Source organism: Gracilinanus agilis, chromosome 1 (assembly GCF_016433145.1).
Source record: "Gracilinanus agilis isolate LMUSP501 chromosome 1, AgileGrace, whole genome shotgun sequence".
Taxonomy (NCBI): Eukaryota; Metazoa; Chordata; class Mammalia; order Didelphimorphia; family Didelphidae; genus Gracilinanus; species Gracilinanus agilis.
In genome coordinates this window covers 784,074,433-784,092,274 of record NC_058130.1, presented here as the reverse complement: position 1 = coordinate 784,092,274, position 17,842 = coordinate 784,074,433, and the positions used below count along the sequence as shown (strand labels likewise).

At 53.7% G+C, this 17,842-nt stretch overlaps 1 protein-coding gene across 2 annotated transcripts in view; it reads right to left on the bottom strand.

The window, feature by feature from the left end:
• Positions 1 to 8,465: 8,465 nt before the first annotated feature.
• MAPK1 (mitogen-activated protein kinase 1) overlaps positions 8,466 to 17,842 on the bottom strand; it is a 77,779-nt gene continuing 68,402 nt past the window's right edge. Inside the window, exons 6-9 of one of the 2 annotated variants that reach the window (XM_044674716.1) lie at positions 17,313 to 17,444; positions 15,613 to 15,722; positions 14,325 to 14,451; positions 8,466 to 11,044 (exon numbers count right to left, since the gene is read on the bottom strand). In XM_044674716.1, the coding sequence (XP_044530651.1) occupies positions 14,335 to 14,451; positions 15,613 to 15,722; positions 17,313 to 17,444 (359 nt within the window). In that variant the 3' untranslated portion in view covers positions 8,466 to 11,044; positions 14,325 to 14,334. The remainder of the gene's footprint in view (positions 11,045 to 14,324; positions 14,452 to 15,612; positions 15,723 to 17,312; positions 17,445 to 17,842) is intronic. The other variant, XM_044674723.1, reaches the window with a different exon arrangement.

The following is a 17,842-nucleotide window of genomic DNA, read 5'->3' as shown; positions in this document are numbered from 1 at the left end:
TCCCTCTCTCTCTCTCTCTCTCTCTCTCTCTCTCTCTCTCTCTCTCTCTCTCTCTCTCTCTCTCCTTCCCCTCCCACCTCTTGCCCTCCAGCCTCATCTTTAGCTTCATATTGGATGCTGATGCTGGATGTCTCTCAGACATCTCCACTCAGCCTGTACAGAGCTGACCCGCTATCTTTTTGCCCTAAACCCATTCTTCTTCCTAACTTCCCTATTACTGGGAAGGAAAGGTTCTGCCATTCTTCCAGTTACCCAGACTTGCAACCTGGGTGCCCCCTTGGACTCCTTATTCTCTCACCTCCCATGTCCAGGCAGTTGCCAAGTCCTGTCATTTCTAGCTCAGTAACATCTCTTGTATCTTCCTCTTTCTCTCCTCTGGCACTGCCCCACCTGGACTATCACGGTAGCGGTCGGGGAGGGGGGAGTGTCTGCCTGCCTCAAGGCTACCGTTCTGTACCCTGTCATCCAACCTATTGCCAAATTGAGTTTTCTAAAGTGCAGATTTGCTCATGTCTCTCTCACACACATATACTCACTCAATCAATTCCAATGGCTCCTTATTACTGATAAGATCAAATGGAAAATGTTAGTTTGTTTTTAAAGGACTTTAGAATTTGTTCCTTCCCCTAATTTTTTTTAACCCTCATCTTCTCTCATAGAATCAATACTATGGAGTGGTTCCAAGGCAGAAGAGTGGTAAGGGCCAGGCAATGGGGGGTAAGTGACTTGCCCAGGGTCACCCAGCTAGGAAGTGTCTGAGGCCAGATTGGAACCCAGGACCTCCCATCTCCTGGCATGGCTCTCTATCCACTGATCCACCCAGCTGCCTCTCTCTCCTCTTATTTCTGCCATTCTTACATCTTATTCCCTCTTATATACCATGTGGCCCAGTGACACCAGCCTCCTGGCTGTTCCATGAACAACATACTCCATCTCGTGACTCTAGACATCTTTTCTGGCTGTTCCCCATGCCTGGAAAGCTCCCCTCTATCTCCACCTCCTGACTTCCTGGCTTTTCCCACCTGGCTCTACTCCTGACTTTCTGGATTCCAAAATTATGGCCCTACTACAGCCTCATCCTGGAATTTCCCTCAGCCCCTGGGGCCTCATCATCCTGGCCTATCCTCTTGTGAAGCCTGCCCCCTGCCCCCTCCTTCTCCCCTTTTATGAAGGGGCCAGCCCAGCCCACTTTATCCTTCTCTTGGCCCTGGTCCTCACTTCCTGGACTTTCAAATTCTTCAACCCCTCACCTCTTTTCAACTCTCTTTTGTGTAAGAGCTTCCCCATTAGAATGGGAGGGTCCATCTTTTTGTTTTTATGGATATCTCTAGGGCTGCTACATGGCCCAGTGAATGCCAGGCCCAGGGTCAGGACAGCTCATCTTCAGACACATGCTAGCTGTATGACCTTGGGCAAGTCACTTAACTCAGTTAACCTCAGTTTCCTCATCTGTCAGATATTCTGGAAAAGGAAATGGCAAACCACTCCAGTGTGGACAGTCTCCTTACCCCTCCATCCCCTATACACATACTTTGATCTTCTCTCCCTCCCTCCTTTCCTTCCTCCTTCCTTCCTCCTTCTTGTCTTTCTTTCCTCCCTCTATCCTCCCTTCCCTTCCCTTCTGAAGAAAGCCTTTCCCAGTCCTCCTATTTTTTCCTGCCTTCCCTCAGAGCCTCCCCCAGTTTATCAGGTACAAAGGCTTGTCTGGCCTCCCCATGAGGCTGGGAGCTCCTTGAGGGCAGGGATGATCTCTTGTGCTTTCATCACCGGGATGCTGCCCTGGCCGCAGGGCACCTGCAGGCCCCCCTTTTGGAGGAGGGCACTGATAAGCTGGACAACACTCAAGGGAAGACATAAGATGATAATAAGGGACCTGGAAGGGGCCTCTGAGGCCATCGAGGGCAGCATCTTCACATTACAGAGGGTCAAAGTGACTTGCCCAGAGTCATAGAGATAACAGATAACAGAGGCAGGATTTGAACCCAGATCCTCTGATGCTCAATCCAGTACTCTTTCTACAGCCCTCAAAGGCCCTGAAGGTCCCTTCCAATTCTGAATCTCTGATCCTCTGAGCTCTAGGTTTTGGGAAATATATCTGGTCAGGAAAGGCACAGCCCTTTATGAGCTCCGCGAACCTTAGGGCGGATAGAGCGACGTGGTAGGGATGTGATGAAGAGCTGAGGTGTGCTGTGAAGTGAATATTGTTGTTCAGTCATTTCTGTCATGTCTGATTCTTCGTGACCCCATTTGGTGTTTTCTTGGCAAAGTTATTGGTGTTCCTTCTCCAAGTCATTTGACAGATGAGGAAACTGAGGCAAACAGGCCTAAGTGACTTATTCAAGGTCACACAGCTAGAGCCTCAGATCGGATTTGAACTCAGGTCCTCTGAAATCCACTGAGCCACCTGGCTACCCTTGGAAGCAAATAGGATGATATAAAGAGAACTGTGGCCTTCTGACCAGATGAGCAAGAGTCCTCGGGAGAAGGCTGTGCGCCTCCCTCCTCGCCATTCAGTTCACTTTCCTCAGTTTCTTCCTCTGCAGTGTGCACGCTTCGGCCTGGATCATCCCCCCCCCGTCCCTCCCTCGGCCATTCTTTGCCCCAGCCACGGAAGCTGAGAGGCGTCGCTGCTCTGAAGGGCTGCTGGTGCCGCCCTGAGTCTGGGGTGAGAAAGAAGCCTCTGGAGTTCTGTTTCTCGGACCCGGCCCGGGCCAGACGCATGGGCGCAGGGGACTTGGGGACGGGCCTCTCTTTTTTATAGGGTGGGAAACGGAGGCCCGTGTGGAGAAACTGAAAAGATTTTGCTCAAGTCCCCCCGGCAGGACCTACGGTGGCTGTCCCCAGCAGCACTCAAGACCCATTTGAGCGGCACCTAAAAGCCCAGTGTGGTGTGTTTTTAATAAGTCCTCTCCCCCTCCTCCTCCCATATAACAGCTAGATGGGGACACAAGAATCTCTAAGGATGGAACAACTGAACCACTGACTGGTGGTCAGCCACTTTGACATCTTGGGGCCTTAGTTTCCCCATTTAAACTTCTTATTGATTTCCTTTGATTTTACATCACCTCCATTTCCCAATCAGTCCCTCCTCGTCCCCACCCCAGAAAGCCTCCTTCAAAACAAATCTCTGGCCCTCAAAGACTATGGAGCAAAACGAAGGTACGTCCCGGCCAAGTCCTCCATTATATGTTACATTCCACAGCCCGATCCCCACCTCTGCAAAGAGGAGGCTCCTCCCATCTTTCCTTGTGGACCCAGCTTGGCCATCACATTCCTACAGTATTCAGACTCCTGTTTCATTGTTGTCTTTTGTGCTGACACTGTGGCGATCTTTGTCTGTCGCTCTCCTGATTCTGCTGACTTCACTCTGAATCTGTTGATACAGGTCTTCCCCACGCACGAGACTGCCGTGACCGCACTGGTCAGCGGTGCTGTTCTATCCGTGCAGCCCAAGTCCAGCCGCTCTGCAACGATGGGCATCTATCTGGTTTCCACAGATGCTGCTGCCGATATTTGGGGAGGAAGGCGGGCTTAGGAAGCTTTTATTATTGGTGCTGACCTAATTTCCCTATTTTTAAAGTTAGGGAAGTGAGCTTAGAAACAGAAGCTCCCTCTGCCTCTAAAAGGCTGTGGGAGGCATTCAAAGGAAGGGAGGGAGGCAAAGGTTCCTTCAGCAAGCGCGGCCAGCCCCGGGCCAGAGAGGAAAAGGTGCGGCAGGACTTCCTTTGTAAAAAACAGGCCACAATGGTGGAAGGAAGCCACTGGACGTCTCCTGCCTTCTTCTTCTATGGGGCGGGTGGTCTGAGGCTGCCAAACCCAACCCCGGGGCCTGAAGCCCAGTGGGTGGCAGAAAGACAATGGGCAGAGCAGGGGAAAGTCTGCATCGCCTTTTGCAGACGAGTCCATCTATGTATGTAGGAGTATATACACATAGGCACATACACATGCATGTATACACACATACATCTATATACATACGTGTAACTATAGAATCTCCATCCATCTTTGTCTCTATCTACATTAAATATCTATATTGTATGCCTCTATATTATATCTCCATCTATCTATATTATCTCTAGCTACATAATTATATCTCTAGCTACATTAGCTTTACATTATATCTCCATCCATCTATGACTCTATCTATATTATATATATTATATGCCTCTATATCTCCACCTATCTATATTATATCTTTAGCTACATTATTTCTATATTATATCTCCATCCATCTATATTATATCTCTAGTTACATAATTATATCTCTAGCTATATTATCTCTGTATTATATCTCCATCCATCTATGTCTCTATCTATATTATATATATATTGTATGCCTCTATATTATATCTCCATCTATCTATATTATATCTCTAGCTACATTAGCTTTACATTATATCTCCATCCATCTATGTCTCTCCATCCTCTCTCTCTCTCTCTCTCTCTCTCTCTCTCTCTCTCTGATGTCCATCTATCTAGGTCTAATATCTGTCTGTCTATATTATCTGTCTGTCTGTCTCTGCACGTTTCCAGCATGGACAACCGGAGTGAAAAATACAAGCAGTGAATGTCCCATTTCAATATTTGGACACTGATTTTATTTGCCAGACTAAGGAATTCAGGGAGCCTCAGCCCTTTGGAAGGAGCAGCCGGCGCAAGCGCAGGCGGGGGCTCCCTCTCGTGGCCGCCTTGGATATTGCGCCTGACCTGAGCCTCGCTGCGGATGAGACCTCTCGGGGGCTCCGTAGAGGGCCACCTGGTGGCCTCTCTGGGAATCGCCATCTGAAATCCTTTGCGTTTCCTTCCCTCTATGGATGAGGAAGTCGGAACAGGGCTTTGGGCACAAATGGGCTTATTAGTGGGACTCCCAGAGAGAATTCCGGACCGAGACATGACCTGGGGAGAGTCTCAGTTTCCAGCCACGGCAGCGACAGGCCGATGTGTGGCTAACGCAGGGGGTAACCGCGTGGCTAACCGGGAACAGGGCTGGCTCCGCGGGGGGCTGTGGGGGGCTCTTTGTGACTCTCATCTCAGCTGATCTTCACTAGAACCCCGCGAGGCATCCAGGCGCTGCCAGATTCCTTCGGCAGCGATTGGGGTTTTCAGGGGCCCAAGAAGACGCAAGCTGGGGAGCTCAGAGGAGGAAGAGAAGGGGGCGCCTTCCCTTTCCTCCGGGGGTTCCAGGCTTCACCTTTGGGTCCCGCAGCCAGTCAGTCAGTCAGTCAGCCGGGAGCCACGATGGAGCTTTTCTAGATATGAAAGGAGAACCCCAAAGAATGGGGCTGTCTTTCCACCGTCCAGCTTGCGGGGTACAATAGAGGGAACCCAGAATAAGGAAATGAAGAAGAATACGCTGTAGTAGAAGGGTCAGCCCTTCCAGGAGTGAGCTGGGGATGTGCCCCCCGGAGGAGAGAGAGGAAGGCCGCTGGGGGTCTGGGGCCAAGAGACACAGTCAGGCTCTCCTCCAAGACGAGGGAGCCCCACACTCTGCCCAAGAAGCTTCTGCTTCTCTTCAAGGCAGAAATGTTTACCGGTGATGCCCCAAGAAAAAGGAATCAAGTTTTTAAAAAAAAGTTCTGAAAAAAGTATCCCGCTGTGTATTTTGTAGACACACACATAGGCGGGAAGCTCTCCGCTGGCTCCCCCAAACTCTCGGTCTCCTGTAGGGCAAGGCTAGCTGCTTCCCTCCTCTTGTCCTAGTGGTGCACCTTGAGGAGTCTGGGATGTCTCATCTGGTCCTACAGCTCAAGGATGTCCAACAGTGATGGTTCTCTTTTGGTTATCAGTTGATATCAGCCAGCCCAACTTAAATCTTTTATTTACTAAGAGTAAAAAGCAGAAAAATGTTACCCCCCCTTCCCCCGAGCCTGTGACCCTTGCTCACACACACATTCATTCATTCATTCATTCATTCATTCATTCATTCATTCATTCATTCAAAGTTTTNCATTCATTCATTCATTCATTCATTCATTCATTCATTCATTCATTCATTCATTCAAAGTTTTATTTAATTAACTGAAAATATTTTTCTATGGTTCCATGATTCGTGTTCTTTCCCTCCCCTCCTCCCACCCCCCTCCCGTAGCCAATGAGCAATTCCACTGGGTTTTCCATGTGTCATTGACCAAGATCTATTTCCATATTATTATTTGCACTGGGGTGATCGTTTAGAGTCTACATCCCCAATCACACCCCCATCGACCCATGTGATCAAGCAGTTGTTTTCCTTCTGCGTTTCCGCTCCCACAGTTCTTTCTCTGGATGTGGGTAGCATCTTTCCCATAAATCCCTCAGATTGTCCTGGGTCATTGCATTGCTGCTAGTAGAGAAGAACGTTACATTCGATTGTGCCACAGTCACACATGTATTTAGAATCAAAGTGAACGTGGGTTCAGGGTTAGGGAATATGTGGGAAAGGGGGCCACTTCCAGGTCCTGGAAGTGCCTTTTTTTTTTTTTTTTTAAATTTCAAAGGTATTTTATTTTCCTAGATCTTCATCCAGGTCATGGCCCCAAGCACAGGTATCCCCTGAATCTCCGTCTTGGGGCTTCTTTTCTTCTCCCCCTATACTAGCTTTTTTGGTCATTTCCTTAGCAGTCAAGGGCTCAGTTATCCCTATGCAGATGCCTCTCAGATTATTTATCCAATCCTAGCCTTTCTCCTAACTTCCAATTTCATATCTCTAGCTGCCTATTGGATATCTAAAGCTGGCGATTCCAGACATCTTAAATTCAACGCGTCCCAATGAATTCCTTCTTTCCTCTGAAACTTCTCTTCCCAACTTCCCTATTCTTGCCGAGGGTATTGCCATCCTCCATCGCCCACCCAACTTCTCCCTCTCTCTCACCCTCCACATCCAAGCTGGCGCCAAATCCCATGATCTTCCCTTTCTAGCACCCCTGCCGCATGCCCACCTGTCTCCTCCGGCACTGCCACCACCCCGGTGTGGGCCCTCATCTCACCCCTAGCCCGTTGCAATAGCTTCCGTGCCTTGGTTTCTCCTGCACTCATTTTGTGGAGCAGAGGCCTTTGTACAGATCTTACCCTGTCCCACTCACCTTCCCCTCCAATGAACAGCCCGATGACTTCTAGAGCAAACCCTCCCCGGTGTGAGCCGAGGCCCGGGCGGTTCCTCTACAAGGCACTCTGCCTCTCATCGCCACGTCCCTGTTTGACGCTCTTCCCCTTCCCGCTCACTCGTGGCTTCCCTGAAGTCACACCTCAGACTCCATCTTGCCCGAGAGGCAGGCGCCTAACAAATGCTTGTCATCTACTGTGGCACGACTGAGGAGGGAGATGAAGGCGCCACGGAGGAGGTGGGGGAGAGAGAAACAGGCCTGTCTTGGGGAAAGAGGAGCCCAGAATAACAAGACCCGTCCGAGGGGAGCAAGACCTGCCCTGGGGGGTGGGGTGGGGTGTTGGAGGTTCCTGAGACAAATCTGACAATTCATCCCGAGCCTCCTTCGGTTGGTCTGGGATCCCTCTCCACGAGAGGCCGGTCTCCTGGCTGGACAGAGGAAATGGCCATCCAGGCTCTGGGGGCTGTTTTGTCTTAGGGCTTCCTGTTCAGAAAGAGGGTTCCGGGGCCCCCAAATCGCACGGTCAGTGAGTGAAGTTCCACGACGTGGGCCTGGATCTCGGATGAGCCACTGACCTCCCCCTCATCACAGTCTGTGCTGTTCCCTCTTAGGGCTGCTGTGACTAAAGCGATGCGGGAGCCTCGCGAGTCGAGGGGAACCCGGACGGGGAAGGGGCCGACGCGGAGGTTCTTCCGCAGCCGAACCTCACCTGCCGCTAGGCTGGGCCGAAGTACCTTCATTAACGCCCGTTTACCCAGCCGAGCAGCCAGCAGGAGATAATGGATTTCCAAGTGCTTTGTAGGTCGGCTCACAGGACTCGGCAATAGCAGTGAGGATGGGAATTGGGGTGGCCACCATTCGCTCTCCTTTCTTTTTTCTAGAAATCTGGAGGAAAGTTAAACAACCATCTATCAGTTCCCCCAGATTCCACTTGGGGGCCTGTTCCTTAGACAGGATGTCAGAAATGGCCTCTTCTCCAGGCTTGGGGTGAGGGATGGGGGGGAATCATGGGAGCTGAATCAGAAGCCCAGGGGTTGCATCCTCCCCGGGCCAGGTTCCCCCAAGGTTGCTGCCCCTGGGGCTTCGCCTTTCTAGGCCCATTCGCTCCTGGGGAACAAGAAGAGCTGGACGGGTCGGCCTTCCGCGGATCACCACGGGGCAAGCTCAACACCACTCGTGCGTGCCTCACCTTCCCCCTCACAGTCCCACAAAGGGCCCGCATCCTCCGGACGGTCCAGGGCAGGGGGGCCGTCCTTCGCTCCCGAGAGCCCCCCTCCCCAGTGGAGTTCTAGCAGGCGCCCCTTTTCTGGGGGAACGGTGGGATTCGCGGAGGAGACGAGTGGGCCCCCCCGCCCCGCCCCACACAGGCACAGGACGCTCGAGTTTGGGTGAGACAGGGCCACAATTTAATGATTTGATGTCAAAAAGCCATAAACATTCAATGAATCAAGTTTGTTTTTTCCAAAGGTAGGACAGCCAAAGGATCCACTGGAAGATAAACCTTTGCTACTTACAACCGTTTTATACAGATGAACCAGCTCACAAAATGCCACGAGAGATATGTTAAGTTGAAACAATACAATGAATAATATACATTCAGATTCTTAATAAAAATCTCCCTTTTCCGTGTTCTTTAAAACTTAGCATCCATGAAGTCACTTATGCAGAGGTTAAGGGTACAATACTAAAAGGCACCGACAAGACAAAGCAGGTACATACAAAGCCGTTGCTTGTTTTCTGGGACGCGCCGGGCGAAGGCCCCCCGCTCGAGCGGCCGCCGCTCTCACGCGCCCTCCCGGGCTGGCCGGACTCTCGTGGCCGCCGTCGGCACAGCCGTCGAAGAGCCCGAGAAAGGATCAGCAGCAGGACTGCCCGACAGTTTTGAATGGCTGCATTTACAAAAATATTTCCCACCAAGTGGGGCTTCCTCAGAAACGGGGATTTACAAATATAAAAGTACTTCGCAGGGCCCCGATCACGTGCGTTTGCGGGTGCAGGCGGACACACTAGTACCGAACTACGGACTACAAAAGTTACCAATTCTTTAAAAATTAGATCAACATAAGAAAAAGAGCTGAAGAGCTGCTCTGAATGGTCTACGTGGGGCGGGCGAGGCGGGCAGTGTGTCGTGTTTTCCTCGGGCTCTCCGGGGTCCCTCCCGGCTTCGGGGGCTCCTCCCGCGGGGGACCCCCAGGCCGCCAGGAGCGCTCAACAGTTAAAAGCCTTTTGGGGTCAGAGCCGGCTGGGGAGCCGGGTTGGGGTCTTGCATATCTGGTGTCACGGGGGGGTTTGAAAGCGTCTCAACCAAGGCCACTAGTTCCTAGCGGGCTCTGCCGGCATGCCCGATGCCGACGGCGACTACAAACTGGGGGCCGAAGGGCTTGGCGCGAGCCGAGCGGGCTGCCCAGAGCACCGGATGAGGGACCCACCGAGGCCGGGAGGGAGGGCGGTCTCAAGGGTGACCTTTTAGTACTGAGGCAAAGGAAGCAGCACGCCCAGAGGGACGAGGGCTGAATGTGGAGGCCGAGGACCTGCTGCCCATCCAGGCCCTGGAGTCACGTGTGACCTTGGGGGAGTCACTTGAACTCTGTAGGCCTGACGAGGGGGCTGGCCTACAGCTTCCAGTTCTAAATCTAGATAAATCCATTGGAGAAGCGTCATCGGGAGCAGCAGGGAAGGTAAAGTCATGCACGCTCCTCGGGAAAGGGAGCCGGAGGCAGGGAGGCAGGGAGGGAGGGAGCTCTCTAGGCCCTCCGCACGCTGGCGCTGGGAGGCCGCACACAGCCGGGAGGCCGCCAGAGGCTCCCTTCCAAAGGAGAGCGTCTCCCAGTGGCCTCCAACACCCAGCTGGGGAAGGCAGGCCACAGGCCATCCCACTAGCCCAGAGAAAATGCAAAGTCCCCCTTAGTGCGGGAGTGCCGGCATGAGAGGAGGAAGGGGAGGAGGAGGAGGAGGGGGGGAACGGGGGAGGGGGAGGGGGGAGGAGAGCGGGCCCGAGAAGCCCGAGTCTCAGTGGACACGACTCAGAGGTAATGAGAGATTTGGGGTCTCCGCCCATGGGCGAGGGGCGCTGCAGACAGGCGTCTGGGAAGCAGCAACAGTCATGCGAGGAGGGCACGAGAGGAGGAGGGGGACACCCGGGGCGTCCTCGAGGAAGGAGGGCCCCGGGACAGGGGCTGGGAGAGAGCAGACGGGGCAGCCTGGCTCTGAGAGCAAGAGCGGCACCTCCTCACCTCCTCTGCTCCCAGCACCAGGCAGGCCTCCCTCCCTCCCTCCCTGGCAGGGCCCCACATCTCCGGGAAGGGCCTTTTTGCATACTTTTGTAAACACTCACCACTGCACAGACAGGAGCTTTGGAAGGGCCAAGCCTGGGGAGGGGAGCCGGCACACAGGGGCCCCAGCATGCTATGGGGCGGCCGGCTCGGCCCTTTGGAAGGACATCCCCGTCTCCCCGGGGCTGGACAAAGAGCAGTTACAGGAGTGGCCGGAGAGGCTGCCCCGTGGACGCAGGCTGGGGAAAGCGGTGGCGCAGGGGGTCTGAAGCTGAATTCAGGGTGCTCTCTGGGGTTCCTGCTCGGGGAAGTCCAAGTGCAAACGAGGGAGGTCACCGCCTTTAAGCGGCCTCCCACAAAGACAAAGAGAGAAAACAAGGTGCCGGTGGCGGGCCGGGCGGGCGCGGGTTCGGGAGTGGAAGGAGCCGCTGTGCCTCTCACGGCAGGAAGCAAGCAGGAGACGAGACGAGGGCGAGCGGCCAGAGTCTGGGGACGGCCGCCGGCGCCGGTGACGGGTCACCAATGGGGAACACACACGGGAGTGTCGATCACGATTCTTCAGGCTGAAAGAAGTCATCAGAAGCAGAGAAGCCACAACTACCGAAGCGCCCCTCGGAGGGGCTGAAAGTGGAGAAGCCGAGACGGGCCGGAGGGACACGACCAGGGACCGAGAACTGGGAAGGGGCGTCCCTGCGAGAGAAGAGAGCACCGTTAAAGGGGAGGCAGAGGCCGGCCGTGGAGGGTCTCCCGGGGGGCTTCCCACGTGCTCCACACGTGCCCGGGCAGGGGGCTCCCGGCAGCCTGGGGAGCAGCCCAGGCTGGGTGACGCAGCGCTCGAGGCCTTTCTGGCTTTACGAGGAGTCTGGGGGGGGGGGCAGCTTCCCTGGAAGGGGTGTAAAATTCTCCTCAAAAGGGAATGTGTGTTTTTTAATCTATAATGTGAAGTTTAAATTCTTTGAGAGTCATTTCAGGATAAGAATCCTGCCATCTCCCCAGAATCCAGACAACAAACGTGTTTGGAGACGGCGCCATGAGGATGCCTGAAGAGCCTTTGCTGGATCATGAAGATCCAAATGCACTTTGGGGTGCAGCTGACTGAACTGTGGGGAGTTGAATGTACTCATATGCCAAAGAGGACGGCCCCAACTGGCTTTTTGTCAATGTGGCCAGCAATCATTGGTTCATTGCTTTGTCCTCTTTTCTTTTAGCCCCAAATTTCTGTCATTTAAGTTATGTTTACAAGATCCACAGAGAAGCCGAGTCTTTACTCCAGACCTCAGGGGGTGCCGTATGGAAATCTGGGTCTTAATATCAACATCTGTGATATAAACTTCCTGTGGATGCTCAGGGGACTCGAGAACTACATTTCCCATGATCCAGTGGGCTTCCTTCCTACGTGGTGACATGAGCCAATGTAAAGCGAAGCTTAAATAGGGAACTAGATTGGGACGCTCTTGCTCTCTCTCTCTTTCTCCCTCTCACACACTTTCTCTCTCTCTCTCTCTGTCTCTCTCTGTCTCTGTCTCTCTCTCTCTGTCTCTCTGTCTCTCTCTCTCTCTCTCCCTCTTTCCCTTCCCCCCCCCTTTCTCCCTCTTTCCCTTCCTCCCTCTCTCTCTCTCTCTCTCTCTCTCTCTGTCTCTCTGTCTCTCTCTCTGTCTCTCTCTGTCTCTCTGTCTCTCTCTCTCTCTGTCTCTCTGTCTCTGTCTCTCTCTCTCTCTCTTCCTCCCTCCCTCTCTCTCTCTCTCTCTCTCACACTTTCTCGCTCTCTCTCTCGCTCTCTTTTGAAGGAAGTAGCCAGGTGGGCGGAAGGGAAAGGCGGGTGATTTGAATGTGGCCGTAGCAGCGGGTGGCTGAATGACCAACGTGGATCATAATAAACTATTAGTGCTTTAAGTACATCCATCTATATCGATATTATTCCTAATGGGGGACGAGCATTCATTAAGTGCCTACGACATGCCAAGTGCCGGGCGAGGGCTTTGCCGATAGTCTCATCTGACCCTGACGGCGACCCAGCGAGGCAGGCGCTGCGGTACCCATTTTAGAGTTGAGGAAACTGAGGCAGGCAGGTGAAGTGGCTCGTCTAAGAACACCAGCTAGTGCGGTCTGAGGGTGGACTCGCACACTGCTCTTCCCACTGAGCTGCCTCAAGAGCCATTGCAATGAGGTCGTAGGTTCAACTTAAGGTTGACTTTTGAACCATTCTTAGACTGCAGGGAAAGGTTATTCTGACCAACTGGGGATCTGTAGAGCTGGGCAGGGGAGCCCCGAGTTCAGATCCTACCTTGGCTACTCAGAGGCCGGGGGGCCCTCAGGCACCTGCCCCCACGGCTGGGCTCAGCCCAAGAGGCTGCTGAGCCGCTGTCTGACACTCTGGGCCTTCAATCCTCTACTGCTAGGGTTGGAGCAGGGCCTGCCTTCCGAGGCAGATGGGGGTCTCTTCCTGGGAGCAGACTGACCGCTCCAACCAGAGGCTCCAAGAATCTGCTGTTGGGTGACTTCAGGCAAGTCACTGGAATGCTGTTCCTTAGTCTCCTTATCTCTAAAATGGGGACAGCGCTCATGTCACCTCCCCACCTCACGGGGCAGTGGAGTGCCGAGTGCGAGCTTATTTAGGGCCCTTTTCTGGACCTCCAGAGCTTGGCACAGTGTCTGGTACAGAGCAGGCGCTTAATAAATGCTCGGAGACTTTTCGCAGCCCCCAGTTCCTACTCTGCAGGAAGCTATTCCTGTCTGGCTCAAGCCAGTGTTTTTTAGCGGACATTTTCACTATTGTTCCTCTGAGTGTTGACAATGGAGGCAGATTTCAATGGTCTTCTCATGTTGACAGGATTAACCCTACAGAAGCCTCTGGAAAGGGGATACAAAACATCTGCCACTGTTATGGCCAGAATTCTGCCCGCAGCCCCCCGATTCCTTGCCCCTGGAACAGGGGGCTGAAACATGTTTCTGGAGCCTTCCCCATTTTCCCCTCTCTTGTTTTGCCCCAGGGAGAGAGAATTTTCTAGACAACATCGCCCTGATTCTCCATGCAATGTCGGCGATGCCGGGATTTATCCCCGAGTCCCTGAAGAGCTCGCCATGCGTCCAGCCTGGCGGCACTGTGGCTCCCTCCTCCCTTCTCTCTCCAACAGCTGTGGGACCCGCCGTCCAGCACCCCCAACCTCTAGAGCCTGGAGCGTGGCAGTGCCCGGCTTCTGCTCTCTACTCTCCAGGACCCCCTCCTGCGCAGCTACAAAAAGAATCTTCCTGAGCCCAGTGGGGACCGCATCGCTCCTGGGGTCAGCAGCTCTCAGGGGCTTCCTCGGGTGGCCTCGGCCTCCCCAGGCTGGCCCTGAAGGGCCTCTTCTTCCCCTCCCTCCCCTCCCTCCCTGCCCCCATGGGTCCCACCACACTACGGCTGGCCGGCCTCTTCCGGCGGGGGCCCCATCTGTCTCCCTCCTCATTTCCGCCTTTCAGAGAATGCTTCCCTTCAAAACGGCTTCAGAAAGACCAGATAAGTTAGCGGAGAACAGGGCCAGCCCAGCTAAGTAAAGGCGGCCGGAGGAGCGAAGACGAGCAAAGCCAAAGAATGGCCATCTTGTCGTCCAGGGCACGTCCGGCGGGCTGCCCGTGCTTGGCTCTGACTGGATGAGCCTCGCCTGATATGCCCTCCCAATGCCTAACGGTGGCCCCGAGCCGCCCCGTAGAGGAGGATGTCCTGAAGTCGCCGCCCCGAGGCCCGCGGCACCTTGTCCAACACTGAAGGTGGGACTTGGAACCATTTTCAACCAAAGCCCGTCTCCTCCCCCATAAAGTGGGGCCGCAACCCCTGCCTCCCCTAGCCGATAGGGTGGCTGTAAGGAACACGCTTTAAGACCCGGAGGGCCGCTGAACGCGCGCTGCTCCCAGTGCCTGTGAAAGGGGGATCCCCCACCCCCAGGCCTCGCAGGGCTGCCTGATCTCCTGGGGATGGCGGCATCCGAATCACCTGCACAAAGTTAAGTCCGGTATCCGGGCTGGAATCGAGCCGTCTCTTCAAAGATCAGCTCCTTCAGCTTCTCCTTGGGCAGGTCGTCCAGCTCCATGTCGAACTTGAACGGGGCTTCGGCCACAGGCTGGGGAGAGAAACCGAAGTGTGCGTCAGCCGCCACGCCGGGTCACCGAACAGTCGACCCGCCGCACTTCCACAAACGCCGCTGCCTCGACATGGCATCCCCGCTGGGAGCCGCCTTCAATGCGTTTCCCACAGAACCACCGATAGAAAATGATCGTTCAGGTCATGACAGGCTAAATGGGCATTTAGGGGCTGCTCTGAGACCTGACCACCATTCGAAGCTTGTTTTCTTTGGGGAAAGAGGCTTCAAGCTCCAAGTACCGGCCTCGGCGGCAGGACTGAAGGTCTGACCTGTGCTCGCCTCAAGGAGCCAAAGGAGGCTCCCGTCTCTCGCGCCCAGCGACCTGACAGCCATTTAGCCTGGATTCTGCGGCTGCTAAGCAGCGGGCACTTCTGCAGCACCCCGAGAGGCAGCCCAGTGCTCCCCAGTCACGGCAGAAGGCACACAGCATGGGGCGCTCAGGGAACCCACAGATTTGGAATGTGGGGGGCTGGAATGGACGTGCAGCACCGGGGCAAGTGGCAACCCCCCCTGCTTGTGAGGGGACAGACTGGGACAGGAACGAGGACCCTCATCTTAAAGATGGGGACGTCGAGCAACTTCCCATGACTTGGAGAAGCCTCACGGCCATCAGGCGTGGAGACCAAGGACGGGGAGTCACTGGGGGAGGACAGCCCCAGCCCACGGGCGGCTTGGGTTGCTGCTGGGGGCTCCATGCTCCAGAAACAGAGGTTTCTCTTCATTCTTGTCCTCAGAGCTCAGCCCAGTCCAGTCCCAGAGCAGGGCAGTCAGAGGTGAGTGTGCTTGTTTAGAGCCTTTTGCGCTCTCTCCCCGATCTTCAGAGACCCACCAGGAAGGAAACCGCAGCCCAGCACTGCCACCCTCCCCCAGCCCCTCTCCGGAGGAATGCACGAGGGGGTTCGGGTGTCTCAGCTCTGCCAGGAATGAGCATAAGCCGGCCTCGGGGTTGTCGTGAATTTAAAGTCAAAGCCCCGTGCAGGGCTTCCAAGCTCTCCATGAACGTCCTCCCCAATCAATCCCTCCTCCGTCATCCAAGGCCAGCGGCTCGCCCATTTGAGCGTGTTTGCGGGTGACGGGGCGGATTCACCAGGAAGCCAAAGGGGCCTCATCACCCCCTCCCCGGGGGAGTCCCCTCCTCACCTCGTCACTCGGGTCGTAATACTGCTCCAGGTAGGGGTGGGCCAGTGCCTGCTCCACTTCGATCCTCTTGTGAGGGTTGAACGTCAACATCTTATCCAATAAATCCAGGGCTACGAAGAGAAGGAAGTTAAGTTTTTTAAAAATGGGGATGAGCCTGGAGGTCCGTGGGCTCTGCGGTCAATGTCCACCTCCCCCACCCCAGACTTCACCTGCGCCCTGGCTGCCGTCCTGATGCCAAGCTCTCTGAGGCATCCGATCCGACGGGGAGCTGTGCCTGAGGACGGGGCAAGTCCAGATGCCCCCCCATTCCTGGGCTCCTCACTAACTCCTGAGAATTTAGAGCCAGAAGCCCTGACGGAGCGCCACGTCCCAGGTCCCAGAGCATTAGCTCATGACTGACTCTAAGATCACAGACAAACTCCTCTGGTTTGTAAAGATCATCAGAAGGCGCAGCTCGGTGGCTCAGTGGATAGACAGGCAGGCCTAGAGTTAGGACATTCTGGGTACAAATCTGGCCCTAGACTCTTCCTAGCTGTGTGACCCTGGACAAGTCACTTAACCCTCATGGCCTAGCCCTTACCGCTCTTCTGCTTTGGAGTACTTAGTATGGATTCTAAGACAGAAAGTAAGGGGTTCTATTTAAAAAAAGAAAGAGAGGCCATTAGGCCCTGGCCCCATTATACCTTGTGAGATCAGCCAGGTTGGTCAGTCTGGCTTTCTCTCTGGTCCTTAGCCAGTGCTCCATGGGACATGGGCCAGCTGCCCCCTGGCAAGGACTGGAAGGCATTCCTTCCTCCTCACCTTTGCCTCTCAGAGTATCCTCTGTCTTCTTCAAAACTCAGAATGCCATTCTTTAAAGTTGATCATCCATCCTGGGCTGACTAATATTGCAAAATTTTAATCTGTAGTAGCATATCTAGGGCAGTTAGATGGTACAGTGGAAAGTCCTGGAGTCAGGAAGATTCAACTTCGTGAGTTCAAATCTGGCCTCAGACACTTACTAGTTGTGTGACCCTGGACGAGTCACTTAACTCTGCTGGCCTCAGTTTCCCCATCTACAAAATGACCTGGAGAAAGAAATTGCAAACCACTCCAGGATCTTGGCCAAGAAAACACCCAATGGGGTCACTGAGAGCTGGACATGCCCAAAAAATGACAACAACCACCACCATAACAATCATACCTATCCTTCTGCTGAGCTTTTTGAAATCAAGTTCCCATTCCTTCTACCCCAGTGACCAGTTCGGTTTCTCCCTGCTATTGAATCGTCAATACATTTCTCCCCCCAGAGAATCCCTGCCACCTCCTGATCTAACCCTGGGCAAATTGAATACTACAGAAACGGACTCAGGTTTAACTGTACTGTGCCAATGAGCTCCAGAATGGAGAGCAAAGATTGACGTTGTCAAAACACAACCTAGAGAAACCTGAGTGGACATTCAGAAACAAGTGGCTCCTTGCTCTCTAGGTGCCCCTCCCTCCCACACCCCGAGAAAGCCAAAGAAGCAATCAAATTTTAATCAAGTGGGTGCAAATGCTTCTTTACAAAAGCTTGCCAGCTTCAACATGTTGGTAACAAAAACAATAATGATAAAATAACCAAAGCACCTGTCGGACCATCCCAGAATTCACAGGAAGGTAGCTCCAGCCTGAAAATTCCACTGCAAGCCAGAGGGTGGGCCTGAAGGAGGAGCACATACCTTTGGGGTCAGCATTGGGGAAGAGTCTATTCCATGGCACCTTGTTTTTGTGAGGAAGAGAGAGTAAATAGTTCCTGGCTTTTAAATTTATTATGCAATTCAAGTCTTCTTGTGATGGAGACCCAAGAATGCCTATCAAAAGAAAGAATTTGTATTTTAAAAAAGAAGAAGCACTTAGAAATGTCAGAGAAAGGCAAAAGAGCTGGCCCATGCTGGCTTTTTTTTTTTTAACCCCCCATTCCCACCCCAGAAGTTTAAAAAAAAAATCAAACAAAACAAGCAAAATCTCCTATTTTACAGATGGGGAGAGACCCAGAGGGAAAGGCTTGCTAGTAAGAGGGCCAGAGCTCAAAGGCAGAGCTCACCAAGCCTTTGTGTCCACATGGCCAAACAAGGAAAAGAACACCAGCAAACATTTCTCACTGCCACTGCATACAGCCCACATCTGTGGACTTCGGGGTGGCCCTGGGGGCTGCGCCAGCAATAAATGATCCCTGCCGCATTTCCCACAGGTGCAACTTCCCCTTTTC